General features: G+C 46.1%; 1 protein-coding gene across 2 annotated transcripts in view; it reads right to left on the bottom strand.

Annotated features, from left to right (window-relative positions):
* LOC147104304 (uncharacterized) overlaps positions 1-17,894 on the bottom strand; it is a 171,511-nt gene that overhangs the window by 83,081 nt on the left and 70,536 nt on the right. For both annotated transcript variants that reach the window (XM_085961522.1, XM_085961521.1), the window contains exon 12: positions 11,697-11,787. In XM_085961522.1, the coding sequence (XP_085817648.1) occupies positions 11,697-11,787 (91 nt within the window). The remainder of the gene's footprint in view (positions 1-11,696; positions 11,788-17,894) is intronic.

Raw genomic sequence — 17,894 nt, forward strand, 5'->3', positions numbered from 1 at the left:
AAATTGCTGCAAGATCAAAACACATGAAAAGAACCAGTGCTTTTCATGGTGATTGGCGTTCCTCTCAGCTGCTGTGTTGCATTGAAAAGTTTTTGAACGATGGTCCTGCTGCAAGTGAATTCATCGGGCAGTCTAATTTTTCACAAATGACTTGGTCAGATCTGGTAGAGTCATTCCTGTTATGCAAGTCTGTTTATAAGTCATTTATTTTGTTTGTTCCAATCCATTACATTTAACTGGCTTCCACTGTACTTGAAAGAACTACTGTGTATTGCTTTCGCTTCATGGCATTTAAAGCTTATGCTTTTAATAATACTGTACTTTTCATTAGTTTGTCACTTTTAGATGCTAACATTTGTATTAATAGCTTGTATTCATTCTCATAGGATTTAATGAGTATATTTTACAAACTAAGCAAAATGATAAATTATAATTAAAGAGATAGTTCAATACTCTTTGGCTATCTGTACAATAGGGCAAAGTATAGAATTAAGAGGGGGAAAATTCAGAATGTGTATAGATACTTGAAAAAGGTTGAGTTGTGCATTCTAAAACAACTATCTGCCATTTCTGGAGTACAAGCTAGTATTTCTACAGTGTGTGTCTGCGCATGTGGTGAAGGGGGATGTTTGATTTCCCCCCACCCCCCTTCAGTTTTAGCTAGAATTGGTGACATACAATAACCACTGTATGTTGGATGACTAAGGGAATTTGAAATGTGCCCTTTTAGTATGCTGGTAATGTTGGCATTGCCTAGCACTGATTCCACTTGGTGGTGGCATCCAAGGAATAAAATAATCATACATTCTCTCCTCCATCTTCTCTTTGCATAGAGCTGCCTTTGCTATTATGGTGGGCAGGTGAAACTACAGCTTCGGAAAAATACTACTCCATTTTAATTCGGTATGTGCAATATTTCATCGAACTGGGAAATTACTTGGGAATGTCAGTTTATGCTGGGATTCTCACTCAAGACTTTCTACTCCTCCTCTCACCTGCTGGGCCAAGTCTCCCATTCTACATTTAGCTTTCAGCTGTAAAAGGTAGCCACAGATCTTTTGCTTTGTTTAAAGTATGAGCAATGCAGCTCAACGATTCAAGTAGTGGAACGGCTGCCTCTGAAAGAGCTAGTTACATGTCTGAGTTCAAGAGTTGCAAGTCACTGTATGGAGGGACACAACAGTTTCAGCTGGGAAGAGAATCATACTGGTTTACACAGGAGATTAAGGGATGATTTGATAGAGGTGTTTGAAATTATGAGGGGATGAGTAGATAGAAACAGACCGTTTCCATGGATTAATGGGCCTAGAACAAGGGGACGTTGACAAGATTGAATGCAAAGATTTAGATCGGAGAGCAAGAGAAAGATTTTTTTCATAGTAGTTTGTGAGTTAGTGAATAAAGCAGAGGCCATGTCAACATTTCAGAATAGGTTAGATAGGTGGTTGAAAGAAAGGAGAATAAAGGAATATGGGAACAGAGAGGGCACACAGGATTAGGACTACTGCTCTATTGGAGGATAAATGTCAGCACAGACTGGCTGGACCAAATTTCCTGTTTCCATGTTGTAACATCAATATACTTCTATGCAAAGTTTGCTGAATCACTGGAGAATCTTAGCACAGGCGAGTATTGCTGCGACAGGATGGTTTTTGTCACTCATTTCAGTTGTTTTTTTTTTCCATGGCAAACAGGCCAACTAATAAGACGACAAAAATCTGAACATACAGAGACACTTTTTGTAGTTGTTCCATACAATAAAAGGTCATGCGAGATTTAGCACAGGGCCTGGAATGCTCCTTTGGTCAAGAGTGGCTAAGAGAAAAACCCAGCGCAGTTATTTTTCACAAAGACTGATGTACTGTACATCGATGTCAACATTATCAATTTTCAAGTTTGAAACAGTCAGTGCATACTGATGAAATTTAATAGTGTATCTTCAAAACAGCACATTTTTCTATACAAGATTGATTTGTTTGACTTGAGGTTAAGTTTGATTTAAATCACTCATCCTTCTAAGGCATATTCATTTACACAGTCTGTGGTAAATGTCATAGCTCAAAAGGGAGTGTCTGGTTTCAAAGGTCTTCAACACTTGCAGAAGATTGTGAATAAATGGTATTAATTCAGTAAAGATCACACATCAATGGATTGCTGCACTTTTGCAGCAGTTCTTAAACAATTCTGATTTTCCAGTCTTTAAATTGATGATCAAATGACAAAATGAAGATGAAAAAAAAATATATGTAAATTATACACAAGGCTCTCAATTTCCCATTTCTACTTTTTATGCAGTATTTATAAACTGACATTTCTCAGCTACACATTAGGTCATTCAATTGAGAGGAACCCTTTGCACAGTAACACTAAAGAAATGCTTACTTGATGTACCTATTACTGCCAATTTCAGTTAAAGATTTGCCTAATCCAAAGCATCATTTCCCAATTATTTCCAAATTATGGACTTGCATAAATATAAATATGATTCTATCGAAGCATAACATTCTCTGTAGTTAAAGCTTTCAAATCAGAACATGTGCTAATTGCACCTGAATACAACCAGTTATAAGTCTAACCTTTTACACATTTTTCATAAAGTGGCAATCCCAAAAAACTACTGAATAAAGAGAAAATCACTGGGCATCAAAACAATGCAAGCTACAAGTTACATTTAATTTAATTGCTATATGAATGCTTAACTGTGTTAATAAAAGTTGAAAGTATTTCTTATTTGCAATCCAATGAGATCCTGGCAGCCATAAGTGCAACAGACACACTAACACACACACACTTGTAGGATGCTCACAAAGCATTTACTGTCATGAATAGACTTGCCATAACCACCCCCCTCCCCCAGTTCGGGGGCTCTTGGGGTGTAATTGCTGCGTGACAAGTTTACATAGACAGTTTCCATTAAAAATGTGGACATTCAAATTGATAATGGAAATTCCAAGAATTAGGACAGAATGTATGACTTCAAATTGAGACTGAATTACATCGGTGCACCACTGTACAATTATTCACTGGCCTCTAAACCTGGTTCACCTGAAGACTACACTTGGTCTTTACTCCCTGCGTGCAATGCCAAGGGAGATCAACTAGTGTTAAATATTCTTTAAACGTAATTAAATGCGTTGCTTTGGAAAGTGTAGGGATGTATTGAAGTGCAACATTTCTCAATTGCATCACTACAGTGGAGCCTCCATTATCTATCTCCTCTTCTCGCCCCCATCCCCCACTCGACTGAATGGAATTTAATGGAAATTGCCACATATTCAAGTCCTCAAATTAGACATATGGTACAGCAACACTTGAGGCATAACAATGAAAAGTGCAATGAAATAAATACCATTCTTTTTGGGCCACAAGGTTGATTTATGTCATACAGGAGATTGATATTAGTGGACAGTACAATGGGATGCAGCCCTTTGGAAGGCTTTGTCCTATGAAAATTTTGGTGGATAAAGGGGAATGAGGATAATGGAGATCCCACTGTACCTAACGGCATAGCCCACTGTGTGCAGCAACTGCAATTCAGCACTGGGTTACAAAAGGATACATCAAGGTAATGATCACCAAGCACTGGCGCATTTATCCTATGTTGCTTTGTGACTATTAAAATGGTTACAAGGTTTACTGAGTTTGTTTCCTGCTATTTCTTCCTTAGATGGCAGTATCAATACAAATACAAGCTCCTTAAAAAATCTGCAACCAGAATTTACAGTAAGCCAAGAGCAAAAGTTCAAAAAAGTCAGTCTAAAATTCCATTATGTGCTTTGTATCTCATTGCAGAGGGGCAGAATGAGTGTGCTGAATTATTCTGGAACCAACCAAATACTCTCTTACCTCTTTTTCCAGTTCATTGATGACTATCGGTGCTGTTTCCTACTCTCGCCCCGAACTCTGAAATTTCATCAACTTTGCTTCCTATTTCCAGCCACCCCTCGCCTTCACATGGTCCATCTCCGACTCTTCCCTTCCTCAACTTCTCCATCTCCATTTCTGGGGATAGGCGATCGACCAATACCCACTATAAGCCCACTGATTCCCAAATCTACCTCGACTACACTTCTACCCACCCTGTTTCCTGTAAGGACTCTCTTCCATTCTCCCAGTTTCTCGGTCTCCGTCACAGCTGTTCGGACGATGCCACCTTCCATACCAGTGCTTCCGATATGTCTTCCTTTCCCCTCCACTGTGGTTGACAGGGCTCTCGACCATGTCCGTCCCACTTCCCACACTTCTGCTCTCACCCCTTCCTCTCTCACAGCCACAATAGGGTTCCCCTTGTCCTCACCAGCCTCCACATTCAACGGATCATCCTACGCCATTTCCTCCACCTCCAGCATGATGCTACCACCAAACACATCTTCCCCTCCCCTTCCTTTCAGCATTCTGAAGGGACTGTTCCCTCCGCAACACCCTGGTCTACTTATGAATCACCCCTAACACACCCTCCCCTTCCCACGGCACCTTCCCATGCAAGCGCAGGAGATGCAACACCTGCCCTTTTACTTCCTCCCTTCCCATCGTCCAGGGCCCCAAACACACCTTCCAGGTGAAACAGCAATTTGTTTGTACTTCTTTCAATTTAGTATACTGTATTCGCTGCTCACAATGTGGTCTCCTCTAAATTGGGGAGAGGGGAGACCAAACACAGATTGGATGACCGCTTTGCGGAACATCACCATTCAGTCCGCAAGCGTGACCGAGCTTCCGGTTGCCTGTCACTTTAATTCTCCGCTCCACTCCCACTTTGACCTCGCCATCCTCGACCTCTTACACTGTTCCAACGAAGTTCAATGTAAGCTCGAGCAACAGCACCTCATCTTTTGCTTAGGCACTTTACAGCCTTCCGGACTCAAGATAGAGCTCAACAACTTCAGGTCATAACCACTGCCCCCATTTTTTTTGGACAGCAGCTGCTGGTAATGATTCTGCTACTCCCATTTACACCTCCTCTAAACCCATCTTTTGTTTCTTTACTTGTCCCATTACCATCCCCTTCTGCCTTGCACTATAATCCCTTTTGTCATTTAATCTCTCCTACTTCCCACCCTGTAGTGTCCGTGTGAAAGACACTGAAGACAGGAGTTGGTTCATAGGTATTTACTAAGCAAGTCTGGGGGGGGTTCTAAAGGATATACACAATACACAGGCTTATATAGCCCAAGTGGCAATTACCGGCATTACGCACACCTGGGGCTCTTAAAGGCACATACACCACAATTGCTCTTAAAGGCACATACACCACAATTCCTCCCCTTCTAGCTAACTAGTACATCATATTTTAAGTAATTATTAATTACATGTTGTATGCAAAATAATATACATTGCTGTATTAATTAATTATAAGTTAGTCTCTCAGGAGGCTTCCTGACTCGGTCCGGATAACGCCTCGGGGGTGTAGTAGGTTCTTCTGGCAAGGCTGATTCGGCTTGAAGGCCAGTGTCGGGTTCATCGGGTTCCAGTATCACCGGATCGGAGGTAGATATGGGTATCTCTACTTCATCGTTAGATGTATAGCGTGGTGGTGTAGGTTGTCCCTTTTCGGATGACTTGATGATTTGGTCAGCATGGCGCCTGTGGTAAACCACTTTTATCGTTCACTATCGTTACACTATAGTTATCACTGTTATATTGTTATCACTGTTCTCACTGTTGTATCACTATACGAGGTCGCCTCTTGTCACGCTGTTATACCTGGGCTGACCATCACTGACTCCGCCCATGGCTCCACCTACCTGCCCAGGTATAAAGGTAGTCGACTGGCTGGTATTCCTCCTTGTTGGATCCGATCACCCATGAGGGTGGGCTCTGTTATTTAGTCAATAAAACCTATAGTTACTTTCCTAACTCGTCGCTTTTCATTGGACGAATTGATGGGTATATCAATTTTATTGACTAAATTTTAAGATGTTTGACCAGCCAGACGCCCAGCCACAACAGCCACAGCAGCCTTCAGACGCCGAGCCACAACAGTCACAGCAGCCGGCTTGGCTGCGAGCCCTCAGACCACCGTACCTGGATCTAAATCCACGGGCAGCGAACTCAGCCCTCGACTTCGATCACTGGCTGGGCTGCTTTGAAGCCTACCTGGAAGAGTCCAGCGTGCCTCAGAGATCCAAGCTAAGAGTCCTGAACGCCCAACTGAGCCCTAAAGTATTCGCGCTCATCCGGGACCTTAAAACATACGAGGACGCCATCAACCGGCTGAAAAGACAGTACCAAACCCCGGTAAACCCCATGTATACCAGGCACCTAAGGTCCCGCCCGCAACTGCCAGGGGAGCCGGTGGAGGAATTTTTACGGGTGCTACAAGCACTCGGCAGAGACTGTAACTTTAAAGCAGTAACGGCGGCAGAAAATACGGAAGACAACGTCCGCGATGCCTTCGTGAAAGGCCTACGGTCCGACTACTCACGGCAGCGATTACTGGAAGCAAGGGACCTCGACCTGGACAAAGCTGCAGCCCTCGCTCTCTCCCTGGAGGTGGCCCATCGGGACCAGGAGGCGTTTTCCAGGTACTGTTCGCGACCCTGGGACTCGGGCCCGATCCCTACCACAATACCCTTCACCGCGCCGCCCCCGGGACCTACCTCAGCGTCGGCGTCCCGGACCCGATCGGGACCGCCACCCCCGGTACCGGCTCCGACATCGGACCCCCACGGCTGCTTTTTTTGCGGCCAGGAGAAACACCCGAGGCCGCGCTGCCCAGCTAGGAACTCCACCTGCTCAACCTGCAGGAAGAAAGGCCATTTTGCTAAGGCCTGCAGGAGTGGATCTTCAGAGGCCAGCAGTGCCTCATGCGAACTGTGGGGGCGGCCATCTTCCTTCAAGGCAACAGAGGCCAGCATCCCCACACGTGAGTCATGGGGCGGCCATCTTTGATCAAGGCAACCGACACCAATAGTGCCTCATGTGAGTTATGGGGGCAGCCATTTTGTCCAACCTCGTGGGAGACGCCATTTTACCCACCACGCTCGACTGCCACCGTGCCTCCAGACCCGACGACCGCCTCACCCGCAGACGACAACGACTCGCTCAACTACACACTAGCCTCCGTCACTCTGGATCAAGCCCGCCCGCATCACCTGTCCAAGTCGATGATGGACATCAAAGTAAACGGCCACGCCACGACCTGCCTGTTCGACAGCGGAAGCACGGAGAGCTTCATCCACCCAGACACGGTGAGCCACTACTCCCTCCCTGTCCTGCCAACGCGCAACCGAATCTCGATGGCATCGAGGTCCCACGCCACGGACATCAGCGGCTACTGTGCTGTGACCCTGTCGGTTAAGGGTACGGAGTATAAAAACTTTAAACTCCTCGTCCTCCCCCAGCTCTGCGCTGCCGTCCTACTAGGGCTGGACTTCCAATCCCACCTCCAAAGTGTCACCCTAGCATACGGTGGACCCCTCCCCCCACTCACAGTCGACAACCAGCGGATGTTAAACCGCCCACCGCGTAACACCTGCAGCCTATCCACCCTCAAGGTCCCGCCACCTTCCCTGTTCGCTAACCTAACCCCCGACTGCAAACCCGTCGCTACCAAGAGCAGGCGGTACAGCGCCGGGGACAGAGCCTTCATTAGCTATGAGGTGCGGCGCCTCCTGAAAGAGGGCATTATCGAGGGGAGCAGCAGCCCCTGGCGTGCCCAGGTCGTGGTCGTTAAGACCGGCGATAAAAATCGCCTGGTCATCGACTACAGCCAGACCATAAACAGGTACACCCAGCTGGACGCATACCCCCTTCCCCGCATATCTGACATGGTCAATCAGATTGCACAATACCGAGTATTCTCGACCATCGACCTTAAGTCGGCCTACCACCAACTCCCTATCCGCCCTGAGGACCGCCAGTATACAGCCTTCGAGGCGAACGGCCGCCTCTACCACTTCCTTAGGGTTCCCTTCGGCGTCACCAACGGGGTTTCGGTCTTCCAAAGGGAGATGGACCGGATGGTTGACCAGAACGGGCTGCATGCCACGTTCCCCTACCTAGATAACGTCACCATCTGCGGCCGCGACCGGCAGGACCATGACGTTAATCTGGAGAGATTCCTCCGTACGGCCCAACGGCTGAACCTCACCTACAATAAGGAGAAATGTGTGTTTAACACCTCGCACCTTGCCATCCTCGGCTGTGTAGTAGAGAACGGAGTCATCGGCCCCGACCCCGAAAGAATGCGTCCCCTCATGGAGCTACCCCTCCCCCACTGTCCAAAGGCTCTGAAGAGAACCCTGGGGCTCTTCACCTACTATGCCCAATGGGTGCCCAATTATGCAGACAAAGCCAGACCCCTCATGAAGTCCACATCCTTCCCCCTTACGGAGGAAGCGTGCGCAGCCTTCTCCCTCATTAAGGGAGACATCGCCAAGGCCACAATGCACGCAGTGGACGAGTCCATCCCCTTCCAAGTGGAGAGCGATGCATCCGACTTCGCCCTAGCCGCTACCCTTAACCAGGAGGGGAGACCAGTGGCCTTCTTCTCAAGGACCCTACAGGGCCCTGAGATCCGACACTCGTCGGTCGAGAAGGAGGCACAAGCGATTGTGGAGGCGGTACGACGCTGGAGGCATTACCTGGCAGGCAAACGATTTACCCTCCTCACCGACCAGCGTTCGGTCGCTTTTATGTTTAATAACAAGCTGAGGGGCAAAATCAAGAATGACAAGATATTGAGGTGGAGAATCGAACTATCCACCTATGATTATGATATCTTGTACCGGCCAGGTAAGCTGAACGATCCCCCTGATGCTCTGTCACGAATTACATGCGCCAGCGCGCAAAGTGATAGACTTCAGACCCTCCACAACGACCTCTGCCACCCCGGGGTCACCAGACTTTACCACTTCATTAAGGCCCGCAACCTGCCATACTCCATCGAGGAGGTCAGGACCATGACCAGGAACTGCCAGACCTGTGCCGAGTGCAAACCGCACTTCTTTAGGCCGGACAGAGCAAGCCTGATCAAGGCCACCTGCCCCTTCGAGCGCCTGAGCATCGACTTTAAGGGGCCCCTCCTGTCCTCTGACCGTAATGTGTACTTCCTCAACATCGTTGATGAGTACACCCGTTTCCCCTTTGCCTTCCCCTGCCCAGACATGACCAGTACCACGGTCATCAAGTGCCTGAACGACCTCTTCGCCTTGTTTGGGTTCCCAAACTATATACATAGTGACCGGGGCTCCTCCTTCATGAGCGAGGAACGCCATCAGTTCCTGCTAGCGAGAGGTATTGCTGCAAGCAGGACCACCAGCTACAACCCCCGAGGGAACGGCCAGGTGGAAAGAGAGAACGCGACGGTATGGAAGGCCGTCCTCTTAGCCCTAAAGTCTAAGGGCCTCCCAACCTCCCGCTGGCAGGAAGTCCTCCCGACAGCGCTGCATTCCATCCGGTCACTACTTTGCACTGCCGTTAACGCCACCCCCCATGAACGAATGTTTGTTTTCCCCAGGAAGTCGACTACGGGAACCACTCTACCAACCTGGCTGACCTCTCCGGGGCCCGTCTTGCTGCGAAAGCACGTGAGGGCCCATAAAATGGACCCCCTGGTAGAGAGGGTGAACCTCCTGCACGCCAACCCCCAGTACGCCTACGTGGCCTACCCAGACGGGCGGGAGGACACTGTCTCCTTACGAGACCTCGCACCCTCGGGCACTCCGGAGGCACCACCTTTACCCCCCCCACCACCCCCCCAATCCCAGCCCAGGTAGATGGCATGCCGGAACCCCACGAGCCTTCGCCGGAACCCCACGAGCCTTCGCCGACCACGCAGACACCAGCATTAACACCGGATAATGCAACACCGCCGCTGCGACGATCGGAGAGGCTTGAGAGGCTTACGAGGCCTCCGGACAGACTGACATACCAGAACTGGTAGTACACTTCACCCCGCCGGACTCAAATCTAAAGAAGGGGTGAATGTCGTTACACTATAGTTATCACTGTTATATTGTTATCACTGTTCTCACTGTTGTATCACTATACGAGGTCGCCTCTTGTCACGCTGTTATACCTGGGCTGACCATCACTGACTCCGCCCATGACTCCACCTACCTGCCCAGGTATAAAGGTAGTCGACTGGCTGGTATTCCCCCTTGTTGGATCCGATCACCCATGAGGGTGGGCTCTGTTATTTAGTCAATAAAAACCTATAGTTACTTTCCTAACTCGTCGCTTTTCATTGGACGAATTGATAGGTATATCAGCGCCTTATTATGCTTTCTCCGATGTCCACGGTATACATCAGTGGTCCTAGTCGTGTGCAGATAGTTCCAGGCTGCCATTTCTCGGTACGGTAGTCCCGGGCCAAAACCGGTTGGCCTATCTGGAAGGCCCTAGTTGGCCTTTCATTCATGCCCTGAAACTGCCGGTTCTCCACGTCCCTTCGGATGTTGGGCTTGACCAAATCCAGCCGGCATCTTAGGTTTCTATTGTAGAACACCATGGCGGGAGTTTGGTTTGTAACCATATGTGTTGCATTCCTATATGCAAATAAGAAGTTATCCACCTTGTGCTGAAGTTTTATGTCTTCATTACCCATGGCCTTTATGGCCTTCTTAAAGGTCTGGACAAACCTTTCAGCCAATCCATTGGTGGCGGGATGGTATGGGGGCGGACGTGTAGTGCTTTACCCCATTGTTCTTTAAGAACTTTCTGAATTCTTCTGACACAAATTGCGGTCCATTATCAGAACATATCTGTTCCGGCAGCCCATTCCTGGCAAATATGGTCCTTAATACTGTGATGGTTTTTTCCGTGGTGGTGGAGGACATCTTTATTACCTCCGGCCACTTGGAGTGTGCATCAACTGCGATTAAGAACATTGAGTCCATAAATGGACCAGCAAAGTCGATGTGCACCCTTTGCCAGGGAGATGAGGGCCACTCCCATGGATGTAGAGGGGCCTGTGGCGGAGCATTTTGGACCTTCTGGCATCCTAGGCAGCTCTTGGTCATGTCTTCGATGTCTCCATCGATACCTGGCCACCATACAAACGCTCTGGCTAGGTTCTTCATTTTCACTCCACCCAGAGCCCGACGCTGGAGCCCCAGCCTGACGCCCAGGAAGGATTAGCGCAGTACCTGCCACCAGCTTGGCCAGCTGGTGAAACCACAGTTTCTATTACTTCCTTGAGTCTTCTGGACGCTGGAGGAATCGATGTCCTTGAGGTGCTGCCGAATTGCAGGTAAGTCCGTTTCCACTTCGTCGCCACTGTAGTGTCCGTGTGTAGATAAAGACACTGAAGACAGGAGTTGGTTCATAGGTATTTACTAAGCAAGTCTGGGGGGGGTTCTAAAGGATATACACAATACACAGGCTTATATAGCCCAAGTGGCAATTACCGGCATTACGCACACCTGGGGCTCTTAAAGGCACATACACCACAATTGCTCTTAAAGGCACATACACCACACACCCCATCACACACCTTCCCTTTTGTTCCTTCCTCTTCTCTCCTCTCCCTGCCTCGGTACTTGCTTAAAACCTGTTACATCTCTAACTTTTCTAATTCTGATGAAAGGTCATCGACCTGAAACGTTAACTCTATTTCTCTGTCCACAGACGCTGCCTGACCTGCTGAGTATTTACAGCATTTTCTGTTTTTATACACAAGTACAATCCAACTATCTTAGCCAACCATCATCTACATGTACTCATGCAAAAGGAGAGCAGTCTCCATCACTTACACGCTAGAGTCCCAAAAGAGATTCCAGATTTTCCATGTCTTCCATCATAGACGAGCTTTGCACCATACCACAGTACGAGCACAATCGCACCCTGCAACATGAAAGTGAACAGTGTTATTGTCCTCAATATATATATAACATCCAGATAGACAATATACACGGGTAGCAACAACTATTTCATTACAGGTTGAAGTCCCAAGGCATCTCTTGGACAAAAATAATTATAAATATAAATAAAGTTAGCTCCCAATACTGTGTATCTCCTAGTACAGAGTGTCATTATCCTTCTTTTGGAATTCCGTCTATTGCTTTAAAATATAGTTTAACTGAGCAAATTTACACCTATCTTTTCACTTAATAACAAGAGCGTGTGTGTGTGTGTGTGTGTGTGTGTGTGTGTATACACACACTCTCAAATTCACTCTAACAGTATAAGTGGAGATAAAATGTTGGCCTTTCTTCATTAGAAAAATTAACGTGTTTATTGTAAGGGAGCAGCAGAATCTGGGTAACAGGCAGGGCCACGGAGGGGGGCACAAAGTGAGCTGCAAAATTTGAGTTGGCACTTGGGAGTGGCATAGAGGCAGAGATCCTAGCCTGAGGACTGGAGAGCATTTCGCATTCCTGCTTTCCATTATGACTCGCACCCCTTGCTGGCAGAGAGGGACTGATAGCTTGATCTAGAGCAGATTGAGCAAGGCCTATAAAACATGCCAGGTGCAGAAGGCAGAAAGGCCAGATTTGAGGTTGGAAATGAAGTGGCAAAATATTTGGGGCTTGGTTATGTTGTATCAGACTCTCAGGATAATTGGGTGTTATGATGGAAGGGTGGGCTAGGGGGCAGCTTGAGGGAGCTGTAGTATAATTGATTTTTGGGCCTCACCTGGGTAAGTGTACTAGAGATTAAGGATTATTTATATATATCCTAAATATCTCAACATTTGTTTCCTCTTCAAAGGTTTTAAACACATGGTCACCACCCAAGGCAGTGCTTGCTTCTCCCAAAACTCCCCTTTTGAATTCCTCAATCTAGTGTTGCCTTGCGCAGAGGACTAGTCAACGTCATTGATGACGTCCTCTATGACTGTAACCATAGTGCATTATGCCACTTCCTCAACCTCTCGCAGCATTCGACACGGTCAACCATTCCATCCTCCTCTTTTCTTCTGTGGTCAATCTCTTAAGTACATAGAATCTACAGCACAGATCATTCGGTCCCACTGGTCTACGCCGATGTTTATGCTCCATGCAAACCTCCTCCCACTCTAATGATCTCTTTCCACCCTGCTCAATATCCCTCTATTCCCTTCTCCCGCATGCATGCCTCAGGCCTCCTTTTCTTTAGCTGATCTGTTATTGGCTATCTCATATTTATGCCCTCGTGTTCTGGACCCGCCCACAAGTGGAAACAGTTTCTCTATGCCCACCCTATCGCACCCCTTCATAATTTTAAAGACCTCTATCAGGTTTCCTCCTGGTCTCTTTTCCAGAGAAAAGAGCTCCAGCCTGCTCAATTTTTCCCCGATAGTTGCACCCCACAAATCTGTTAAGATCCTAGTAATTTTTTTCCTGCACGGCTTCAATATTCTTTTACTAGTATGGAGACCAGAAATGCACAAAGTACTCAAAGTGTGTTCTAACCAAGGTAATGAAGATTACTTTGTTGCTTTCGTATTCTATTCCTCTAGAAATTAATCCCAGTACTTTGTTTGCACTCTTTATGGCCTTTACAACTTGTGTTGCTACTTTTAGTTATCTGTATTCCAGATCTCTTTGCTCCTATACTCTATTTAGTTTCTTATTCCTCCTACCAAGTTGAACCAGCTCACACTCGCTACATTGAATTTAATTTGCAATTTATCTGCCCACTTTGCAAGTCTGTTTAGGTCTTCTTGTATTTTGGTAGTCAAAACTGTTATACATTATTAGCTATACCCTCCAATTTGGTATCATCTGCAAATGTCGACACCATACCTCCAATTCCCGAGTCAAAATAATTTATGTACATGGTGAAAAGCAGTGGTCCCAGCATGGATCGCTGTGGTACAACACTTCCCACATTCTGCCAGTCCGAGAAACATCCCTTAACTCCTAATCTCTGTTTTGTAGCCATCTTTCAATCCATTCTGTTACCTGGCCCCTGATCTTATGCTTTTAATGTGGCACCTTATCAAAGGCCTTCTGAATGTCCATGCACTTCACATCCACTGCATTGTCCTTGTCCATTCTTATTTCTTCAAAGAATTCAATTAAGATCGTTTTTAAAAAAAATCTTCCCCATATCTATATGTTTGTTATCTCAGATTTTAGCAAAGATTCCAGTATCTTTCCTACCACCGACGTTAAGCTAACTGGTTTATAGTTACATGGATTCGTTCCATTTCCCTTTCTGAAACTAGGAATGACATTTTGAGGTCTGCCAGACCTCTGGCACTATTCCCTTTTCTACTGATTTTTTATAAATGGACACTCGTACCTCTGCTATCTCTTCCCTAGTTTTTTTGTGGGTGAAATCTACCTGGACTTGGAGTTTTCTCCTATTTAGGTTTGGCTAGTTTGTCCAGTATCTCCTTTTTTTTCCTATCTTAACTGTTGTCATATCCCAGTTGACTACTTCTACTACTGTCATTTCCACTTTGTTAGCCTCTTCCGTGAAAACTGTGGCAAACTATCTATTCAGTACCCCTGCCATTTCAGTATCACAAGTTTATCTCGCTCATCCCCTCGTGGCCCTAACCCTATTGTAATTCTCCTTTTGTTACTTATGTATACTTAATCAAGAAACAAAAATGAATGATCTACATTGTGCATTTTGAACTGTTGTGTATGACAAAAACAAAAAATATATAATGGGCTTGAATTTGCGGTCGGAGGCTTCCTGCGGGCGGATGCCTCCGACCGGCAAAAATGTACGAACATACCTTCTGCCTCGGGATCCACGGAGACTCGCGGCCCTGGGCCTCTGTGCATAGACATGCGCAGAGGCCCACGTATCCCAGAGGCGCAGGCGGTTCGCAAGCGCCCCTGGGATCACATGGGCCAGCCCAACAAATTACAAGGGAATCCCCATTCATACTTATGGGGGTTCCGTATATACGGAATCCCCATAAGTATGAATGGGAATCCCCAAAAAAATACCGCTACACTTCAAATAAATAAATAAAAAACATCACGTTTAAAATGAATTAAAATGGCATTTAATTAAATATTTAAAACAAAAATTTAATTGTTTGAAAAATAAATTTACATATTTAACAGGTTTTTAATTGTATAAATTATTGAATTTTTATTTATTTATTTATTTATTTTTTTAAACTCTTACGCTGGTAAAAAGCCAGCAAATAGCCCAACTCTCCGCCCGCGGATGCCCTTTTCCCGGGGATGCGGATGATCTGTCAAGAAAATTCTTGACGGATCGCAAGTTTCGGATTTTACAGCATACTGCCTAAACCTGGAACTCGTGAGGCCTGTACGGGCGCATCTGCACCTCGCACGCAACTGTAGGGGCCGCAAATTACGGCCCATTATTTTTATTATTAGTCTGAATGTCTGATGTGATATTGTATGTCTGTAATGGTGTGAAATTATAATATTGCAATCAGCCTCTAACCTTGCCAATTGCTCCATTCTAACCCCTTCACAGACCAACAGCTCAACAAAGATTCATGTTAACCATGTGGCTTTTCAGAGCTGATAGTCGGAAAAACAATTTCAGCCAGTTTTCAGCTGCCAATAGTTCCCCATTCCACATCGGTTCATCCTCCATTCCAGTTTTTTTTGCCAATTTTGCCTGGACCTGTTCTCAGGCTCATCCAGCCTAATATTCAGCTGCACTCCCTCCCTCCTTCCCAGTTGCTTTAGGAGTGGCACTGCTTCGCACCACTCTCCTGGTCTCTTATGTCCACTCACCTTCCCCTTTCAAAGTCCATTCTCCAAGTTGTGTGCACAGCAGGGTGTTGCTACAGACCAGTAGCATGAGTTTTAAGCAGGCAAACAGTCTCACTTCATTTTGGACTTGGAAGTTCAGCCGCTACTCCAACGGCTTCTAAAAATTAGAGCAGAGACAGAGCAAGACTATGGGCGGAATTTTCTGGTGTGGTGGTGGGAATGGAGGCGGGTCGGGTGGGAAATTTGAAAAAATTGGCAGTGGGTCAGGAACTCGCCATCGTCCCGCCCCCACACGCCTTTCCCACAGGCATGTTTGCCGGTGCGGCAGCGACCCAACTGGCAGAGGCAGGCGACCTAATTGAAATTATCAGGTAGTTTATAGGCACTTGAGCCTTTTTTCCCTCTACATTTTAAATTTCCATGCATGGCCACGAGATTCACGCAGCTCGGAAGCATGTCTGTTAACCTGAGGCGGGAGTTCTGTGGCCATTGCTCCAGCTGGTTACTTGACAGCATCAAATGTACAGTAAAAACTCCCACCTGACAGATGATGACTTTCCTCAGGCAGAAGCTGTTGCTCAGTCCATTTCCAGCACAGATTCTGCAGGCTACAAGTCTTTCCAGCAACGTCTCCATCCAATCTCACCTCACTGGATGAACTCTCTCATCATTGACAGAATGCTTGTCATCTGTACTTCACCTGCCATCTATTCCATCAACATGGGTGCCCTTTTTACTGTCTCACCTTGGTCTCAGAAGCGGACCATGATGAGCCCCAACACCAACACCACCACCAACCTTCGCTGCAATCACCTGATGCTGCACAGGACACGGCATCGGCACCCGAGCACATTGCTGCCCGGGAGGCCAAGGATTGTCTCATCATAGCCAGTTTTAGTTAACTTTACGCTGTACACCCTGGCTGCCACATGATGCGCCAGGCTGGCACCACCCCACAACAACACCATAAAGCAACCCTACAATGACCAAGCCATCCCTTTCACTCATCACCATTGCGGGGTAGTACCGTTATATCTCACCATTCACTGCAACTCATTAAGCCACTTCCAAAGGTGAACACAAATCTGTCTAAGACCGGAAAGTGTTGAAAATAACGATTTTTATGTTTGACAAAACATTAACAGAAACTTTATATGAACATTGCATAAAACACCCAAGTGGTTACCCTTGTGTGTTGTTAGTTGGTATGATTGCACTAGGATAAGGGTGAGTGTGAGGGGTAGCTAGTGAGATGGGGAAGTAATAATGATGGGTGGAGGTGCAAGGTAAGTTGGTTTGTGTAAGGATGTACAGGAGTAGGGTAGGGAAGGCAGAGTGATGGAGATGTGATGAGAGGCACAGCAGGATGAAGTTGAGTGTGGCTTTGTACTAACATTTCCTGATCTAATGAGTCACGATCGAAGATGCTTACAGATAGTGAGTAACATAAAAAAGAGAGGAGACAGAGTGAAGGAATTAGAGAACGAAGAATAGAAAGCATGGGGAAAAAAAGATTGAAAGAAAACAGAGTGGAAGACAAAGAGAGAGATAACATGCAAGAAGTTACAAAAAGAAATACAATTTTTACTTTGTCTGCAAGGAACATTGAAGTCAACTAGTTGCTTTATAAAAATTGAGTAATACCTTTAAATTCTAATTTGCATTCACTTTAATCTGTGTAGGTTTTACATATTGACCGAGTTCAATACTTGAATCAAAAATGACACTTGGCTATTCTGAGTGTATCCATTGACAAAAATAGACCAACAGATAGGGGGAAGAGACTTGGAAGTTTGTTTAAAATCTGATGAAACTTTCCCTTCTCCATAATTTTTTCTCTTTTTCTTTATCCTACCCTGTATGTCCCGAGACATCAAAGGGGCTCTAGATTTGTTAGTCCCACCTTTTTTCTCCTGAAGATGGTAAGTTTTGACAAATCCAGCAGGAACGCCAACTGATTTTTTCCTCGCCTCCCTTAGCCCGAGGCCAATTGTATTGCTCCGCTGTCACCATGGCCAATATCAGCTAATTCAGCAGAGACCAGGGATCGAACATGCAATATTCCTGGTCTGCAATGACTCAGTAGCACACAGTACATTTACACAACCAGTAATTTGGGAAGTGACAATAAGACAGTTTTAAATTAACTGTCCTGACAGACTTGGACTTAGTTTTAGGGAATGAAACTGGGCAGGTAGAAGGTGTATCAGTGGGGGAGCATTTTGGTGCTAGTGACCATAATTCTGTTAGATTTAAGGTAGTTATGGAAAAGGGCAAGGATAGACCAGGAATAAAAATTCTAAATTGGGG

This window comes from Somniosus microcephalus, chromosome 19 (assembly GCF_052327205.1).
Source record: "Somniosus microcephalus isolate GS21.2 chromosome 19, FLI_Smic_1.0, whole genome shotgun sequence".
NCBI lineage: Eukaryota > Metazoa > Chordata > Chondrichthyes > Squaliformes > Somniosidae > Somniosus > Somniosus microcephalus.